Genomic DNA, 20556 nt, shown 5'->3' on the forward strand with positions numbered 1-20556 from the left:
GATTTCCAGTTGTCTGACCCAGGCCGATGTGGAGTTGAGCGGGGTCGGGTCGATTTCGAGTGGTCTTGGCCCGGGCTGATGTCGAGTCGAGCAGATCCAGATCCGATGTCGAGCCGAGTGGGCCTGAGCTGATGTCGAGTAGTTCGGGACCAGGCCGATGTGGAGTTGAACGGGCCGGGACGATGTCAAGTTGTTCGGGCCCGGACCAATTTCGAGTCGTCTGATCCAGGCCGATGTGGAGTTGAACGGGCCCGGCCGATGTGGAGTTGAGCGGGGTCGGGTCGATTTTGAGTCGTCCGGGCCCAGGCCGATGTTGAGTGGTCCGGGCCCGGGCTGATGTCGAGTTGACCCAGACCGATGTCGAGCCAAGTGGGCCTGGGCTGATGTCGAGTAGTCCGGGACGAGGCCGATGTGGAGTTGAACGGGCCGGGACGATGTCAAGTTGTTTGGGCCCGGACCGATTTCGAGTCGTCTGGCCCAGGCCGATGTGGAGTTGAACGAGCCCGGGCCGATGTGAAGCTGAGTGGGCCGGCCGATGTTGAGTCGTCCGGGCCTAGGCCGATGATGAGTCGTCCAGTCTGGGCTCATGTCGAGTCGTCCGGGCCTGGGCCGATGTCGAGTCGTCCGGGCCCGAGCTGATGTCGAGTCGTCTAGACTCGAACTGATGTCGAGTCGTTCGAGTCTGGACCGATGTAGAGCCGAGTTGATCCGCGTCCAGGTTGAGTTGGCTTAGGCCCAGTTCTTGCCAAGTTAGTTTGTGTCCAATCAAATTGGATTAATGTAATTGACAAAATGGATTTAATCTAATTAACAAAGTAAATTTAATCCACTCTAAATGGATTTAAAAAAATCCAAATATAATTGATTTAGTTAAAATGGATTTAAATTTTAAATCTAATTCATTTATTTAGATTTAGCATTAACACCCCTACTTGGAATGATATTCCTTCTGAAAGTGGCATTTACACCATCCTCTCTTCCCTTTCGGCTTTGCCTCTCATGCACAGCTAATATTAAGCAATTGCAATGATTTATTAGAGCTTATATTTTCAGTGATCTTATCTCTATCGTCAATTATATGTAAATATCGTTAACTATAATGAGTGTGATACAATTGGGAAAGCTTTCTAATCCTTGCATATGAGGGCAAATTCTTCCTATCCCTAATATTTTTGGACCTGCACAATTTTAAAATTTCGAAAATATCTTTTATTTTGAAAATAATACATTTCAGAAAAAGAGATCTGAAAGAGTTTTTTTATATTTCAAAAATAAAAATCCAGAAACAAAAATCAAAAGTTCATTTCAAATAAAAAAAATTCAATAAAAAAAATAATACATTAAGAACATTTTTATTTTTTTCACTTGAATTGGGTGCAGGAAGCAATTGCCTCCATATCAATGACTAACTTTTCAGTTCCATATCAAGCTTTTATTTCCTGCATATCATCCTGCACTACTTCTTTTGTAAATGTTTTTTCTCATCCTTTTTTATAACTCATTTAACCTTCAAAATCTTAGCTGTGAGTTTTCGCTTTAGACATTAGATTTGAAAAAAAAGTATTACGAAGGTCAAAGTTTTGTAGGTGTCAAAGTTTATGTGTACTCAAATATTTGTAATTTTAAAAGTAGGTAAAATCTATAATTATGGGTGAGAAAAAATTCAAATTACAAAATTCAATCCATAATTATTCATATCCATATTAGTTTTAATCCATTTAAATGGATTTCTTTCAAATCCAAATCCATATTTTTTGGATTTTAAATCCAATCCATTTAATTGGATATGAATTAAATATACATTTTTGGATTACCCAAAATACATTTTGGGATTGATTGTGACTTGGCCCGATCCAAGTTAAACCAATCAGGGAGTCGAGGGGCCCGGGCCGATGTCTAACCAAACAGTCCCGGGCCCATATCGAGCCAAGCGGGCCCAGATCGATTTCAATCCGAGCGTGCCCGGGCTGTTGTCAAGCAGAGCATTTCCGAGTCGATGTCGAACCAAGCTGGCCCGGGCCGATGTCAAGCCGAGCTGGCCCGGGTCGATATCGAGCCGAGCAACCTAGGCTGATGTCGAGCCGATTGGGCCGATGTCAAGTCGATTGGGCCCGGGCCAATGTCGATGGAGATCAAGCCCAAGAGGACATGGAGGCCAATCAACAAGATCAAGAGGAGGTGGAGGCACAAATAGAAGACGCCCATGGAGGTCAAAGTCGACCTCAAAGGATTACAAGAAGCATGTTCAAAGCTTTGGGAGCTAGAGGACATTTATTTTCTCTTTTTGTAATTTCTTTAGTTGAAGGTGCTTAGAGGGAAACATTAGAAACCTCTTTTGTTTTAGCATCTTTTAGTCTTTAGTTAGAAGTATTGGGGGGGGGGGGGGGGGGGGGGGGGAGGTGTTAGTAGATAGGTGTAGGAGTAGAAAAGGAGGTGCCAAAGTGAAGGAAGAGGTCACACCTTCCTCATGCTTTGTTTTAGGCGCAAATTCTAGAAGCTTTTTGGGAGGGAGTTTTTTTGAATTTGTGTAGCTTATATTTCAGCACCTTAGGCTATAAATAGAGGTGCTCTCTTTGTATTTTTCAGATTGGAATTAATCTAAGAAAACTCTACTCAAATTTTGAGTGAACTTTGGAGAGCTTTTGGAGCCTTCTTCTCTAGTCTTATCTTGATGGATCATTGGAGTCCTCAAGTGGCGGCATCGCTCTCATCTAGGAGCATTCCACACTTCTAGTGGCGAGATCATCCAACTTTCTTCCATCTTCATGAGCACTCTCTTCTCCTTCCTTCCTTCTCTTTCAATTGTTCATGTTGTCTTGTGTTCTTGAGTTGTTTGTTCGGCTTTTCTATTTTTTTCCAGCACCTATGTTCTGTTCTTGTCTTTTAATTACACTTTTGTTCGGTTCATATGTTTGCTAATTCAATTCTGTTCGGTCCTTTCAATTTTACCTCTCTTTGTTGATTCAATTTGACAATATATGGAGCATCCAAATGAGTTTGGGATTTGGTATTAGTTTTTGGTGAGTTCTTGTCTTAGAACAATGATCCAACTCTAAGAAAAGTGCCTCTATAATGTCCAGCTCAAGGTGATTCCTAAGAATGTCAAGAATCATTCTCTATATGGCTAGTGGAATCACATCACAATGTCAAGTCTCCCAGCCTCGTCCGATGTCGAGTCGAACGGGCCCGGGCCAATGTCGAGAGGAGAAGGCCTAGGTCTATGTCGACTCGATTAGGCCCTGGCCAATGTCGAGCCGAGAGGACCCGAGCCGATGTCAAGCTGATCGGGTCATTGTCGAGTCGTCTGGGCCCGAGCCCATGTTGAATTGTCAGGGCCGGGGCCGATGTCGAGTCGATTGGGGTCGGGCCGATGTCGAGCCGAGCCGAGCCGAGCCGAGCCAATGTCGAGTCTCCCGAGTCTGGGCCGATGTCAAGCTGAACGGGCCCGGGCCATTGTCAAGTGGAGCGGGCCCGGGACAATGTCAAGTCGAGCGGGCCCAAGCCGTTGTCGAGTCGTCCGGGCCCAGGCCATTGTCGAGTTGTTCGGACCTGGACTGATGTCAAGTCGTCCGGGTTCGGGCCGATGTCAAGTCGTTCGAACTCGAGCCGATGTCGAGTCGATTGGGCCCTGGCTAATGTCGAGTGGAGCGGGCCCGGGTCGATGTTGAGTTGAACGGGCTCGGGCTGATGTCGAATCATCCAGACCCGGGCCATTTTTGAGTCGTCTGGGTCCGAGCCGATGTTGAGTCGTCCGAGCCCAAGTCGATGTCGAACTGAGTTGGTCCGCGTTCAAGTTGGGTCGGCTTAGGCCCGGTTCGAGCCAAGTTAGTCTGTGTCCATATCAAAATAGATTTAATGTAATTGACAAAGTGGATTTAATCTAATTAACAAAATGGATTGAATCTAGATTTAATCCACTTTAAATAGATTTAAAAAAAATCCATTTAAATTTGATCTTGGATATGAATTTTAAATCCAATCCATTTATTTGGATTTGGATTTGAATTTAGATTGGATTTTGAAAAATTCATTAACACCCTACCTATAATTATAACAGATTAAATTTTACCCATGCAAATTGAACTTTCGGATTATGTAAGCTCTTCCCTAATCTGAAATCTTAAAAAATGAATTTCGAATTTGACAATCACATTTTGGTTTACGATTATGTACATTCCGGATACAGGAGTACAACACATTTCTTCCTTCACAACGTACTTTATCTTGTATTTATAATTGTTTGTTGTTATTCATTTCATTCTTTAATTTTTCACTCTTTAAATTGATTTATTTATCTTACATTTCAAAGTTTTACAATTATTGCCCTTTTCAACATTAGTTTTTCGTTTTTGTAATACTTTATCTGAAAAAGCATTAGAAAAATATTTTAATTATATCGAAACATCATAATTACGAAATCAATTTCAGATATAATTACTCACCTCTCATTTATTTTCAGTATATTACTTTCTTATAACTAATAAATGAAATCTATGTTTTCAATGTTTAGGGTTTAGAAATCAATGAAATTCATGTTTTCATAGTCGCAAAGAATCAAACATGTTTCTTGAATATGATTCTTAGAAGGACATAGATACTTTTTACACTCTTCAAAATTTACACTCCGGTCTGAAAATTATTTTATAATTTTTTTATTTAATAATTTAATTTTATATATTATGTTACTACTTTAATATTCTTTATTTTCTCTTATATCTACTTAAAAACTATATATACTAATAAAATATTAAATAAAAAAATTAATAAAAGTATTTGTTAGATGGAAGTGTAAATTTTGAAAAGTCCACTACAAAAAAAATCAGTATTATCTATAAATTTTTATCCACTGATCTGAGTTCGTAGGTAAATTTAACATTACCTACGAATAACATTAGCTATGGACATTACCCATAGATTCTGAATCCGTAAGTAAATTCAGCATTACCTATCAACTATTACCCACGGATTTTATTATCTACTAACTTTTTCCTACGGATCTCTATTACCTACCAACTATAATCATAATAATTATATACATAATATTAAAAATATTATTATAATACGAAGAATTATAAAATCATAATTAATATTAATAAATAATAATAACCATAACTAATAAGTATACATATTATTAATATTATAAAATTAATAATATTAATATAATAATTTAAATAATATAATAATAATAATTATAATAATATGAATAATATCAATAATAATAATAATATTAATGATATTAATAATATAACAAAATTAATAATATTAGTAATAACATTAATAATATAAATATTATTAATAAAAATATTTATAAAATTAACATTATTTGTAATATTAATAATATTAACACTATTTATAATATTTAAAAATATTAATAATATTAATATTGATAATCATACTCATAAGTATAATAATAATCATAACATGACATCAAAACTTGACCGGTATAATGGTTAAAACTTCTATTGACATTTCTCAAGAAAGTTGACTCGAAGCCAAGTTCCATCTGCAGCAGTTTAGTTCTAACATTAATTATAATTGACATAACATATATAATAATTGAAAAAAAATTCAAATAATAATTAAAATTATATTAACATTATATCCTTTTAGAAATGAATTCCATTCACAATGTGTTTAGTAGGAGTGGTTTTAATTGATCTGTATGAATTTTAACATATTCAAATTTCATATTGTAATATTGCAAGCTTTGTTTGTTTTTTTCCTTTAAAAGTTTAAATCAATCGATATATAACTTTTATTGAAAACACTTTTGGTCATTTGAAATTAATTTTTGGATTCTAAAATCCAAAATATATTCTACATTACACTACTTTAAAAATGTAATTTTTATTATATATTCGATTATTGAATAACATTGTAAAAACAATAATTGATCACCCAATTTTTTAACTTCTATATATAGATTGATTGATCCATAATTTTATTATTGATCAACCAATCTAAAATGCTAATGACCAAGTCATAATACAAAATACAAAGACAAGAAAATTTGAACTTTTTTACTCCCCTGAATGTGTCGGAAGAAACATGAAATGCATGTAGAAATAGATAAAACTAAAAATTACACAGCATCTCTCAAACATTTGATGCCTCTTAAAAGATAAAGAAAAAAAAAAGTAGAGAAATGTTAACATATAATGACATTTTTTGTATAAGCACGAAACAGATTACGTAACGCCGACTACACTTTTATAAATAATAGTAGTGTTGCAACATTTCGGTATTTTATTTCTATTATATTACTTGTGTAAAAAGTCTATATATGAACATTATATATTGTTGTATAAATATTAATATATATTATTATTGTTTCTTTGTAAAAGATAGAATTGAATAAGCAAAAACAATGTTAATAGAGGGAACCAAATAATTAGTGTGATCTTGTTTATGATTCTTTCGTTGGGATGATTGAGAAAGATAACTAATAGTAGTCATTTCATCTGCTAAATCTAATTAAAAGCCAAGACAATAATAGAGAGATACCTGTGTCTAGTAAATTTATGCTTCAGCATGCAATTACGTCTCCCAACAATAAACCGTGTGAAATCCTTGTTTACTCCAAAATGCTGGTATAAGAGTTCTTATTTTGTTTTACAGCACACATATTTTGCCATTTTCTCACATCTTGAACCACTTTAACGAGTACTGGAGTTAGGTCAAATTCCAATGAGAAGTGAAAAAAGATAGGTCAAGTTCAAGGTTTAGCTAAACTACAATAAGGCATATATGCTATTTTATATTTATTGGAGGACACACACCCTTTAGAACTTACTGTTGCAAAATATATGCGTGATCATTTGTAAAATTGGCTTAATAAATTATGCGTTGATTAGTATGTTGTTAGGTACTTGTAGTTTATTCAATTTGTTGTATGAAAGCTTCTGTTGAATGAAAGCATGTTGATTCACAACAGAAGTGAGCATATAAACTAAGTAAATCTTGAGGAATATTAGGGATATGTAGATTAATTAATTTGTAGGAATATGCATGGAAACATCAAAATCGAATAAAGCAGTTGCTGTGAATCCATTCAATATTGCAAAGTGGAAATGATTGTAATGTGTAGGTGGGTGCACACACATGCATGATGCATGCTGAGATGAAAACGTGATCCGTTTTATGGGGGATTTCTGAAAAAGATGAAGTACTTTTTTTCTGACAAGTTGAAAGGAAAGAAATGAATGTGAAGGTGAATGTGATCGAAAAGTAAGGTAGGTTTTGTTGTTGATGTGGTACTGGGAAAAAAGGGGTGGATATTGAATGGCTAATATGAGAGGTAAACGCAAAAGGATCTCTATGTTGTGGGATGGTGAAGGATTTGTTTTATGCTTATCTGAAAAAGAAAAAGACGAGAAATGTGGATCATAATATAAAATATAATGGTGAAAGTGGTGAGGATGGTTCAGTCGAACCAAATAATGGCTCCATGATTAAGATGTTGACCTTAACCATGCATACAAAATTCCTTTATGCTTGCTGCATGGACCACCACCTCATGCACGTGTGTGTGGGTCTGTCACCACCCCCACCACCTAACTATATATCTCTTTTTATTTTTCTTATGAACAGTTTTAATCAACTAATATGTGTTATTGTATATATATATATATATATGTATTGTGTATATAAAAATGAGTATAGGAATAAGATACAGCAGTAGTCAATGTAGGGGTGTGTGTGGACTTACACGTAGATCATGCCCACCCTTTCTTCCCTAAACGACATTGCTGCTTCTGTTTCTTTGAGCTTTCGTCTTCATCAATGAATGAATCAATGAATGAATGAATGAGTGAACTGAATCATTCCCAACAGCTGGCGCTGATCATGGCCCTCCCCAAATCTCTTTTTCAATTCAACAATTCCTATTTACCCTCTTCCTAACATTCTTTCTTTTCTTTCTAACTAACATATGTAACATATGTATCACTTCTCCATAGACAATCATTCTTGAGGTGGAAAAACAACTGGGTGTGCAATGCTTTCAAATTAAATTATATCATAAAAGACATATATATAATAGTTAATAATAAATGTTAGAAAAAGGTTGAAGATAAAGTATAGAATTTGAGTTGGTCGTACAAGAGTGTGTTTTGATTGGTGTTTCAAGATTCAAACGTGCACCGTCTAGCTATACCCTCCTAAACTAGTAGCCAGAGTTAGGTACACATCTTTGTAATCAATTATCCTCGGAATTTAATTAATGCAGAAGGAAATTGGAATTTATTTATTTCTCCAGGGACCTTCGCACTAATTGGAAAAAGAGTCCAAATTTATGGAGTGAAATCAGCCATGCCAATCCCATCTTCCTTTAGTGCCCAAATTTGGATGTTTGTGATCTCATTCCCAAAACCAGCACAACAATTGCTGTTGGAACTGATAGGGACCCAACAATACGCACCACTAACCCTTTTCACACACCACAAAACACATCTCATCTCATTCCATAGAACCCAAATCAGTGTTTATATCCATTATTCATAATATATATGCTCATTAATCATCACACGTAAATAATACGCATACACACACAGTTGGTGTCTTATGAAAAAGTTTTAAAAGAACACACCAAGTCCAACAGTGCTTGACAGAGACTCTCTCTTTCTTTCCATGTTTTTCGGTTCCCTTATCCCTCATAAAGCTTTGTTAACATCCATACAACAAAGAAAAGATCGCAACACCTTTTTCTCTATCCCTCTCTCTATTTCCACCAAAAAAGATCATAGAGCGAGAATTTCACACACTTGTTAGTCTTCAAGACAACCTCAACTGTAATAATGGAAACACATCATCAACCCCAAAAGAACACAGAAAACGATGTGCAAAAGAAAACTGAAGAAGGAGTCCCGAAGCCACCTTCAGCATCCTCTTCCCCTTCTCACGAGTTCTCCTTTACAATCTCTCTCCACTCTTCTAACGCCACAATCCATGACAAATCCAAAACCCCACCTTCTCTTGCAGTTGATCTATCTCCTGCTGATGAGATTTTCTTCCACGGTCACTTGCTTCCCTTACACCTCTTATCTCACTTCTCTTCCTCTCCTCGCTTTTCCACCAACTCCGTCGACAGTTTCACTCTCCCCATCAGAGACTTCTTAGAAGATGAAAAACGTGCCAGCTGCAACAGCAGCAGCAGGAGCAACATCACCATAGATAGCATTACCAACTCCAACAACAGAGAAGACCACAACAATAGAGTCACAAAGGAAGAAAGCAAGTCCAAGCCTAGTTTCTCATTGTTTGGGTTATCAAAAGGGCGTAAAGGGTGTCAAGTTAGAGACAAAGAAGATAAAGAGAATAGTAAGCACAAGAAGAAACTCGGGTACGATGTGATGCATGCACTAAAGAAGTACTTGAGAATGGTGCAGCCACTAGTGCTTTTCAGAGGGAAGAGAGAAAAGGTACAGTTCCATGGACAGGCTTATTCTCATTCAGGGAATTTGATTCGGAAAACCAAGCCTGAATTGAGAGGAAGAAGAGGTGAGTTTTCAGCACCAGCATCTATGAGAACTTCTCCATCAAACAGCGGTCTTCTCCTTGCAACCGCTGCTCTTCCTCCTTCCAATGACAGCACCATGGAAGAGTTGCAAGCAGCCATTCAAGCTGCTATTGCTCACTGCAAAAATTCTATTGCAAAAGAAGAGAAGCTCAACTGCTGATACACGCATGGTAGACAATATTTTTGTTTCTAGATTTGCTTATTATTGTCCTAGTTTTGGTGTTTTATAAGTAATGTTAAATCTACGCCAGAAGATTGCCACACTTGGTTTCTAACATTCCTCGAGTTGAAATTTATTTTTTAAAACAATATATATGTTGATTAACTAATAAACATTGATGGTCGAAATCTAATTAACAAACTGCAAACTGAATGTAACTCTGGTGTGGCTTTTTAGATGTGGATAATATTTTCGTATTTATTTTCACACACACAAAAAAAATAGTATTTACTACTGCACTTTGGGTGCAGAAAAATTTATGTGCCATTATGAGAGTTTGAAAAGAAGGGCAAGTGTAAAAAGTATATAAGTCAGAGAAGATTGATGATTTCTGTCTTGTAGCGAATAGTATCTCGTAAAATTCTGAAAACTCTGCAACCAACCAGTCTTTTTCCATGATGAGGTGATTGAAACAATACTCCTCCTCATGAAAATGGTGAAGAGTTGGATTTTCCTAAGTAAAATTTTGTTGGAGTGTCGTAATCACGAGAAGAAAAAAATTGACAAGGAGATAATTTTACTCTCCTACATTACTTTTCATCCAAATCAATTACTATTAAATTAGTCAAAAGTGGAGGTATTAAAAAATGCATTGAGACTACACTAATCCATAGAATGAGATAACAAGGGACATATACACATATAGAACAAAAATGTTTAGGATTTTTTAAAATAACAGAACTCTGATCTCTATATACGGGAATTCTGAGTTCTGACATCCCAATGATAAGCATGCATGTAGTAGCTAGAGACGCGTCAGAAAGCTTCAAGCCTAGATTGCCTATGTTTTCTCTGACATTCTCCTCGTAGATGATCTGCAACAATGACGAGAACGTTTATGTATCCGTTATTTTTATTTGTATTTTTTTTTTCATTTTCTAATGTCGTGGTTATTTTGTTTAACTTTCCTCAAAACAAGTCCAATCGAAATGATTTTTGGACCCGAAGTACTAGATTCCCTGCCAAACAATCCCCTCTACCTTGTCGCAATCATGTCCCCATTGTAAGAACTAAGAAAGACTGTGTTCATGGAATCACGAAGGTGAGGTAACAACTGTCACTGACTTATACGTACGTAAAGGGTGGGAACATGTTCATTACAGGCTTAACAGTTACGAAAGCGCAATCTAAACCAACCAAACCACATATTCAGAACAAGGAAAATCAAATCATTATGCGATTACACTATACTTTCAAATTTAACCACTTCTAAACTCTCTTTTTCGCATCAAATCATAAAGTCAAAAAGGTCAAATCACCTTTTTGTAGCCCCTACTCATGAAGCCACTGGAGAGTAGGAGGATTATTATTTTATCATAATAATTATAATGAATGAACGCTGGTGAATGGACAGGGATGGCAAGGCCCCAGAACCATGAAGGGGGCGTAAAGTTTCAAGTACAACAATTATATGAAAGTTATATATATATATATATATATATATATATATATATATATATATATAATGCAGAGAAAATGTATATTCCCTACATGTAAATTATAAGTTGAGACATTAATGATGAAAGTCATAAAGGTCATGCGAACAATTAATGATGAACATAATGATGAGCTTATAGTTATATACTATGAAAGTATGGTTAGAATTTACAAAATGTGTTCTTTATGAAGAGGACCACCATCTGCGATCGCTGTTGTACTATGAGTCAAATTGGAACAAAATCCCATTCTATATGCAGAGTGCATGTGCTGTGTTTGACCATTCCACTTTACTGCAAGTGGAAGGCATGGTTTTATATTTAGGATAACTTGACGAGTTCCTATGCGTTGCACATCAGAACGCACAGATTAACAATAAAATAAACTTTCTGCATCACATTAATTCACATGTTTAAAATTGGTCAATTAGTCTATAATTTACTCGAAATAAAATTTCAAGTTTTGGTTTGGAGATAAGGAAATAAGAGAAGGAAATTGTCTTTCAACGATCCAAGCCCACGAACACATTGAGGACCACTCGATCGGTCCCTTGTAAATGACACATCATGCCATGTTGTTCATGCAATTGGGTCAAGAAACAAATGGACCAAGAGCCCAAGAACAAACTATGTACTGGGTTTGAATCGAAGAAAGAAAGACAGTGAAAAGCGCATTGTGAGTGTAAAATGTGAAGGTGATGCAAAGTGGCCCCACAGATAGAAGATACAATAGATATGTGTTTTTATGATTGTGCGAGAAGAATAACCGGCGCAGCCATCCACAGAAAAGTTTGAGTTCTCTGTGGTCCCTTCCTTTACAAACAAAACAACAACCTAACATTACTGGGTTACTGTTCTTCATTACTCATCACATGACACATGTCACAATCATTGTCACACTACCACCTTTCACACTCCTCCTCCACACAACACAACCATATTAGGCATATCATTGCAAATTCACAAAAATAAAAAACCTTAATATTTATAATATACCACTTGTAGAGCATAGATACAATTATCTCCCAATCAAACTCAGATATTTTAATAAAATAATTACTCAAATTTTATTAAACTAGAGTTCATTAGATTTGTCATTTCTTAAATATTCTTAATCTTATCTCGATACCTATAACACATTTAAAATTTGGTCCATTTACATGTATAACACAATTTTAGATAAAAAATGGTTTTATATTGTGATGATTAATGGTAATTATCTTAAAATTAAGTTATCATGATTTGTGATTAAATTAGGTTGCTGACACTAGGAAGACAATAGCATGTGCGCGGAGGGTTTGTAGAAAGTTTTATGATAGAAAAGATGATTTAATTTGTGTGTGAGAATGGCGAGGATGAAGAAGCGTGAAGGAAGCAGCATGGATTAATGGATCGAACGGTGCGAAACAACCCACGAATCAGAAAGCGGGCCCCACGTTCCCCCACCAACGACCTCTCCTCCTCCCGCCGCGACACAGTCTTCCCCCATCGCAGAATTCAACCACTTCTCTGCTCCAGCTTACACGTTACACTGCACCCTCCGTTCACAGTTTTTGTTATTATTCTCCTCCCAAACCAAACGCAACATCCTTTCGTTCTCGCTTACAGAGAATTTTGCGATCTCCTCGGAATCCATCCTCATTGGTTATTATGATCGTAATTCAATCATCCAATCCAATCCAATCCGTGTGTTGTGTTGTTATTTCTGAGATTTGAGTGTTGCGAAATCGGGATTGGATTTATGATAAGGGGTGGAATAATCGGGGAGGATGCAAACGGTGGGGAGAATACTGAGTCAGGGCGTGTATACGGTTTCGGGCCCGTTTCATCCGTTCGGTGGCGCCGTCGATATTGTGGTGGTAGAACAGCAAGATGGAAGTTTCAAGTCCTCGCCCTGGTACGTTCGATTCGGCAAATTCCAGGGGGTTTTGAAGTCAAGGGAAAAGGTGATTGATATCTCTGTCAATGGGGTGCGTGCGGGTTTCCAAATGTATCTCGATCATAAGGGGGAAGCTTACTTTCTCAGGGAAACCGTTGCACAAGAAGAAGGCAATTTGATGTTTCCGTCTTCTTCGTCTCCTACTAGCGATGCTAAAAGTGATCACTCTCGCAGGTCCAGGAGTTGCGATTATGACGGTGGAGATGATGTGGCAAAGACTGGTTCTCGCCGTTCCAGAATACTTGGCTTTGTGTTTGGGAGGAGGTCTTTGAAGCAGAGAGCGGGTAATGGTGATGGGATTGGGAACAGGGTGGGTTCGTTGGAGCGTGCTGAGATTGCGGCTAACTTGTTAGACCTCAAGTGGTCCACTAATCTCTCCGGGGAACAAGGGCAAGAGGTTCTTGCTACCTCGTCTGGGGATGGTAACGTGGTCGTGAACGATGGTCAGTTGAAAGAGGGAGCTTGTCTTGGTCGTGAGTGTGACTTGAATGGGAAGGAAGTTGTGTATGATATTGCAGAGTCTGACGTGCAAGTTGCGTGCGTGAAGGTGAAGCTTGTGGAAAAGGAATTGAATGGAGAAGAAGTTTCTGGTGTGAGCACTGTTGATACATCGGGTGATAATAGTAATGATATTTCCAAAGAGGATGTTTCGGCTGATGGGGTTTGCCGTGAAACACCAGAGACTTCCAAGTTGGGCGTGTCTTGTTCTAGTGAACACGCTCAAGAGGTGGTGTACCTTGCTGGCGCAGCAGGATGTGAAGAAGTCCGCGTCCATGTCCATGATGAAGTCTTGCATCGTGCAACTGTACTGCTATCTGAGGTAAATTGGTAAATTCAAGGACAAGTAGTCTTCACCTATGGTTTTGGCTTGAGGAATTGGACAGAAATATATAGTACCTTAGCAATTGAGTTCTCCTATCAAAACTTGCAATAGAAAATATAGCACTGGTTACCAAGATGCAGATTTTAGTTACTTAGATGAGATGGATGGCTGCATTGAAGGTCAGAAGGAATGACTAGGATAAAATTTAACACTTGGCCCATTTTAATTGGAGAACAATAACATTAGTATTTATGATACTATATTTAAGTTTTGTCCAATAATAAATGATACTAAATTCTTTTATGGAATTTTTTATATGTCAACTGGAATAACTAAAGAGTCATTCTCAATCCTCAAAATACTTCTACTAATCCCCCTACTTACCATACACAGAAAGTATTGAAAAGATTTTATGTTAAGATATTAAATGCATTTACTTTTTCATTTAATTCTTTCTTTCATACAAAGAACTGGAAGGTTCTTGTAGAAGCATATAACACTGTAGCATTGGCCATAATTAAATCGAGCAAACATTTAATCTGTTTTGGTTAACACTCACACATTAAGGTTGTCCTTTAGGGTACACAAGCTGTGGAAGTTATTGAGAAAGCTGATCTTGGGATGCCGGTACTGGGGATCTCTGAGTTCCATTCCGGGGTTCAGCAAATAAATTGTATGGATTCTGGTGATATTATTTATAATGAGGTGGATATTGAAGAGCAATCAATATCTCCAAAACCTCAAACTTTTAGCATAGGACATTGTTCAGGTGAGAAAGTTGAGCCCAATTTACCTTCCAGCTACAGCATTCTGCATGACCAAGCCATAAGCGAGAATATAATGCACAAGGACGTCTCCAGCTCATTATCGACTCCTCTGGACTCTGTTGATGATTGTTTACCTAGAAAAGCATCAAGGAGATCACCATCACCAAGTTCAGAGGATCAAAATTTCCTTTTCACTGACCTTGATGAAATTGTAATCAATGATCGATCAGAGAGAACACACTTACCTGAACATTTAGATAAAGAAGATCGTGTTTCTTATGAGGATGACACTGAAAAGTTAACAGCAATATCCGGTCCTATAGCCATTCGTAGAAATGAAGCTGTTGGAGAGAAAGTTGGGCAACATTCGGGATCCTTGCCAAATCTTTCTTTTGGCAGTGACATTGTGGTCCAACATGATGTTCGTTGTCCTTTAAGTCAATCACTGGACTCAAGATCAAAATCCTTGCCATGTGAATTTCCTCGAAAAGATGATTTAGAATGTCAAAAACCGGATGAAGACAAAGGAAACCACCTAACACCCGAGGAGTCAGGTGCCAAGGATTATCATGATTCTGGGGAAATCAAAGGTACAACTCTGAAACTTCCCCTATGTAAGAAAGAGAACTTATATAAGTTGCCTTTCAACTAAACCGAAAACAATCCATGTCTTGAGATTATATTTCATCCTCTTTTAATAGTGCACTGAACATACTGTTTTTATGGAATGATAATTGTTAAACATTTTATAGCAACAAGTTATAATTTCACTCAAGATTAAAATGCGATTTTGTATTTTGAGCAATGTTTAGTTTGAGCAGACTTGTATTTATCTTAGCAAAAGGGAGGGTTTTGTCATTGTTGTAGCTTTGAAAATAAACATTAAGCTGTAACCTGTAGGTAGCCTGTAGGTAGTTACTATACTGGTTTATCATTTATGCAAACAACAGTCTCTGTAAACACTTCTTGTATGAAGGGATGGAATCTGACTGTATTTCTAAAGCATTCAATGCTGAATACCTGGTTGGTTAATAAATTTACTTCTCTGTACCCTGAGGGATTGGTTACCATTATTTTTTATGGGATTTAGGCATGGTATATTTTGAATGTTTATATATATTTGAACTGAAGGGCATGATACCAGCTTACCAAGTTGAGAAAAATCATACAGGAGATGATCTATCAACACACAACCCTTCCCCTGCTGGAAACTGGAGACTTTGGCCTTTCTCCTCGAAGAGAACAGGATCTAAAGATTCTATGTTGCCGCCTTCTCTAAGTGATGTCAAAACCACTACTGATGGTAATTGTCTAGAGAATACGATTAGCACAGCTATAAACAAAGATAAACCCAAACCCAATTTAAAAAAAATAAATGTTAGGGAAACAACTCCAACTTCTGAACAGGTAGCCTCCTTGAATCTGAAGGATGGGATGAATACTGTAACCTTCACTTTCTCTACAGCTGTGCTGGGGAATCAGCAGGTCAATAATCATGGTTTTCTATAATTTCATTTTAAGAAATTGACGCTTACTTCTCGTTTCCTTTTATGAAGGTTTCTTTAATTGAAATATCTTATTTACTGTTAATTTCTTATATTTCATATTTAACCGGCAGGTTGATGCTCGAATATATCTGTGGAAATGGAACACTCGCGTAGTGATCTCTGATGTAGATGGTACAATTACAAGGTGAGTATAGATATTTTTGGAAAAGACTTAAATATGCTTTTAATTTATTTAATGATTTTTTTGTAAAATAATTTGTTTTTAGTATCTTTAAAATTGAATATGATTGTCTTTTATTTTAAGTATCATCTGACACTCCTTATCTTTTTATTCTTAGTATTATGTCACACGCGTTATCTATTTATTATATGTTTGAACGAAAAATCAATTGATCATACTAAATAGTATTTACTGATATTGTAATATAATGTTAACGAATAATATCCTTAAAAAAATTAAATGCGTAATATATGTTATTTAATATCCGACGCTCAAGATACTACACCACCCTCATTCCCTTAACCTACTTGATAATTGCCTATCCATCTTCAATTTGTGTCTCTGCCAGCTCATTATTCCTCTAATTCCATTTCTATTCCTTCTATGTAGACTCTGCGTACTTTAGCCCCTTGCGGTAATTGCTGGACTATCGGTCCATTAGAGCCCAAATTCGGGTTCTAACAGTGTACTTAATATTGGTTGAACCAGTATACATAGATTTATTTACCTTGTCCTTAGACTCGTTCCCTTACATGTCGAGCTTTTAATTTAAAAACTTGTTCAAGGGAATGTTTCTAATGGTTTTAAAATACATAGATTTGATTTCTAAATTAAATAACGCGTGTCTAAGTAGATAAAGATCCTTGTTTGGTCCGTTATAGTCATGATTACTTATTCTAAAGTTGGAAGGTATAATTAGTTTCACAATTATCGTTAGACCTTCAAAGTTTACGGATTGTAACAATATCTTGGCCATTTTTTAGATGATAAGGATGGGTTAGTATATTTAAGAGAAATTGGTTTTTATTGGAATGCCAAGTACATTATGAGTAGTACATATGGAAGTAAAACAAGATGAACAGCAGAAAACAAAAGAGAAATTGTTTGAATGGCTAGGACTTTCAGCATCCTGATAAGCTTTTCTGCGTCTTCTGCTTCTCTTCTGTTGTTATTTTCGAAAGATATAACCCTATAGTTTGTCAATTGTAATTTCTCTCTTGTTTCATGTCATACAGGTCGGATGTTCTTGGTCAATTCATGCCTTTGGTTGGTATTGACTGGTCACAGACAGGTGTGGCACATTTATTCTCGGCTATTAAGGTTTGTTTATCTTGGCCATGTGGTTATTTAGGTGTTTTGAATTGAGACTGCTACAATGTGATATAATGTGGTTATATCCTCTGAATATAGTGATTATACATAATTACGTATGGGCAATTTTTGCGTGGGTAATTAGGTATGCTCAAAACTAATAATTGGTTGTTTTATCTGTTGAAGCCACGAAATTGCTTACTTGTATTTTAAAAGTTTTATTAATTCTAATATGATCAATTTTCTGAGGAGTTTAATGATGGGAAGTGTAACTTGCCCTGCCCATAACAACTATCTTTCGATCTCGTTTCACCTTGTTTGGTGTCTCTCATGGTCTTTTCCTTGTCAATTTCACATATACAGGAGAATGGTTACCAACTTCTTTTTCTCAGTGCTCGTTCAATTTCTCAGGCCTACCTTACACGGCAATTCCTTGTTAATCTTAAACAGGTGATGTATAAATATAGCAATCATTTTCCAATCCACATGGACAACAAAATTTGGAAGGAGAGAAATTCATGTACATTTTCATATTTATTGTATTAATTGCAGGATGGAAAAGTCTTACCAGATGGTCCTGTTGTTATTTCTCCTGATGGACTTTTTCCCTCTCTATATCGGGAAGGTAACATCTCTTTCGTCTCTGCTGCTTCTTATTGTTCCCTTTCTTCCAAGTGGTACAACTATTTTGTTTGTTTGTTCCGGGGGTGGGGGGTTTAGGGACTACTTTGATACAATTTAATTTTAAAAAACTTCCTTTATTACATGAATGTTGATTGTCTTTGACGATACTTGAACTTAGATTTCACAGGCAGAACAGCATAAGGAAACAATGTTATTAAGCTTGTTGAAAAAAGTTGTTTTTTAACAATCTAACACTTCACTGGGTCTTCTGTTAATTTCCCATCAAAACGTACTGATTAAACCTAATGTAGAGAATGTAGTGCAAATAAATAAAAAATTCTTGTTTAATGTCTTTTTGAAGTGGTAAGCTGAAATTGAAGTAATTTTAGCTAGCGAACTATCGCATTCGGCAAAGCCGGAAATGGAAATTTGGAGGCTGGACTCTCTTGTGCGCTGCTTTTTCCTTAAATAATAGACCTTTGATTGATAGGGTTATGATATTGTATTGTACTAGGAACCTCTTCGAATAGTATTAATGGGGAAAATTGAATAGAACGACAACATTTTTCTGTGGCATGAGTCTGATTTTTTATTATAGATCGTGTAAGAAACCACCATGTAGAGAGGTGTGACCAATATATTTAGGATCCTTTTATGAGTTTTGAAGTTTTCTTATAACTCATTGGCCAATTAATTTGATGAATGAATGAGTATAAGGATTCATCAAAGTTCAAGGCTGCGTGTGAAATGTTCGGGCCTTGCCAATATAATTCTGGTCTAAGACAATCATTTTCTTTTCTTTTCTTTTTCTCTTTCCAGTTATTAGGAGGGTTCCCCACGAATTCAAAATTGCATGCTTAGAGGTTAGTTTCGCACAACCACATATTAACATACTTCAATATATTTCAACCTTGTCATTCGCAATGTTATTAAAGTCAATTTGAATTTTTATGTCATCAGGTCATCAAGGATCTTTTTCCTTCTGATTGCAATCCTTTCTATGCTGGTTTTGGTAATAGGGATACGGATGAAATCAGCTACCTTAAGGTTGGAATTCCCTTGGGAAAAATCTTCATAATTAATCCCAGGGTAAATAATTCCATCTTATTTTTAAATCTTAAATATTTACTAGAAGTTAATTTTCAAAGTTTGTCAAAGTTTTCTTATTTTTAATTTAACAGGGAGAGGTTGTTGTAAACCGTCGCGTTGACGCAAAATCATATGCTTCTCTGCATGCTCTCGTGAATGGGATTTTCCCCCCTCCGAACTCCTCTGAACAGGTTTAATCTTGAAGAAGCTTTATCTTTTTTATTTCTTGTTCATAATGTCAGTCTTGGGGATTGGTATTGTGGTCAATATTTGAAATTCAATGCAAAGCATGTTGAGTGGGAGAGAGCTGGGATGGATCTTTTTATATTTGCCTGCTGTGTGATTTAAATCTGTTACATTTTGTGCTTTGAATGTAAGTTTCGTTCTATTAAGGATTTCTTTGAAAAGCTGCATATTGTAAATTGCCTTTGCCCATCTTTTTGCTGAACCTTGTTTGCAGGAGGACTTTAATTCATGGAATTTTTGGAAGCTACCCCCTCCTGATATAGATATTTGAAAGGTCCCCCATGGGTTTTTTGGCTCAATTATGATGGTCTGATACGGATGGGCGCAGGCTGTGCTGCTCCAAGAATTATACGGGTAAATTTATCAGCTCTACATAAGTACTCTGACTCTAGGATTAGGTTTTAGTAATTAGATACTTGATATATTTTGCGTATGTTTTTTGGCTCATTTATTCAATAATTCCCCTTGAACTGAAGTATTGAAGATATTATTAATGTGACTAATTTTATTGTGTGCATGTATGTTTATTGTGGTGTATGTTTTCACCATTCCATGTGTTCAATGTGCATGCTACTTCATTGTGTTAGTTTTTTTGCTAATACAGGTTATATATATGTGTCTGAGCCCAACAAGAACCACCTTATTCTGTTGTTCTGAATTGATTGGTTGGAACTCATAATTTGGTGGATGGAATTCTTATGAAAAAGCAGAATGGAACATCTTCCCTGTTTGATGCTGCGAGATCAAATCCATTTTTGTCATTGGTTAGTTATGATATTTAGCCATGACCACTGAAGTCATGAAAACCCACAACTGATATCATTTATTGATTATAGATAGATTAGTGCATAGTTAAGTCCTTTTAATTTTATTGCATAACTTGCATATGTAACTATGTACTTGAGTTATGCCCTCTTCAGCTTTATTATTCTAACATATAGAAAAAGTTTACGTTTGTTTTCCTTCGTCATTGTTTTTCCTTTTCCAAAAGGATAGATTAGCAGTCTAACAGTACATACACTTATTTGACACCTCTCATTTCTCTTCGTGCCAGATCAGATTTCATCACATTATT

General features: G+C 36.3%; 2 protein-coding genes across 5 annotated transcripts; both read left to right on the forward strand.

Moving 5' to 3' along the window:
• The first annotated feature begins 8285 nt into the window (after positions 1–8285).
• On the forward strand, positions 8286–9780 carry LOC137821957 (BRI1 kinase inhibitor 1). The gene has a single exon (XM_068626780.2). The coding sequence runs from the start codon at positions 8796–8798 to the stop codon at positions 9675–9677; it is 882 nt and encodes a 293-aa protein (XP_068482881.1). The 5' UTR covers positions 8286–8795; the 3' UTR covers positions 9678–9780.
• A 2364-nt stretch (positions 9781–12144) lies between these two features.
• LOC137820203 (phosphatidate phosphatase PAH2) lies at positions 12145–20556 on the forward strand. 4 transcript variants are annotated; one of them, XM_068624135.2, is made up of 12 exons: positions 12145–13932; positions 14515–15292; positions 15874–16187; positions 16321–16394; positions 17447–17531; positions 17886–17972; positions 18075–18147; positions 18966–19009; positions 19107–19235; positions 19328–19426; positions 19696–19835; positions 20086–20556. In XM_068624135.2, the coding sequence occupies exons 1-11, from the start codon at positions 12943–12945 to the stop codon at positions 19750–19752; spliced, it is 2730 nt and encodes a 909-aa protein (XP_068480236.1). In that variant the 5' UTR covers positions 12145–12942; the 3' UTR covers positions 19753–19835; positions 20086–20556. The 4 variants fall into 4 exon arrangements, with proteins under 4 accessions (XP_068480236.1, XP_068480238.1, XP_068480237.1 ...); XM_068624137.2 differs by having other exon boundaries at positions 19166–19235; XM_068624136.2 differs by lacking the exon at positions 18966–19009 and having other exon boundaries at positions 19166–19235; positions 20086–20443.

Source organism: Phaseolus vulgaris, chromosome 9 (assembly GCF_051622355.1).
Source record: "Phaseolus vulgaris cultivar YP4 chromosome 9, ASM5162235v1, whole genome shotgun sequence".
In the NCBI taxonomy this organism is placed as follows: Eukaryota; Viridiplantae; Streptophyta; class Magnoliopsida; order Fabales; family Fabaceae; genus Phaseolus; species Phaseolus vulgaris.

Bases quoted from the DNA above. Each gene is read 5' to 3' on its own strand.
- LOC137820203 (XM_068624135.2), top strand. From the start codon at position 12,943: ATGCAAACGGTGGGGAGAATACTGAGTCAGGGCGTGTATACGGTTTCG. The intron at 16,395-17,446 runs GTGAGTATAGAT...CATGTCATACAG, and splicing joins GTAGATGGTACAATTACAAG to GTCGGATGTTCTTGGTCAAT. The intron at 17,973-18,074 runs GTGATGTATAAA...TATTAATTGCAG, and splicing joins TCCTTGTTAATCTTAAACAG to GATGGAAAAGTCTTACCAGA.
- LOC137821957 (XM_068626780.2), top strand. From the start codon at position 8,796: ATGGAAACACATCATCAACCCCAAAAGAACACAGAAAACGATGTGCAA.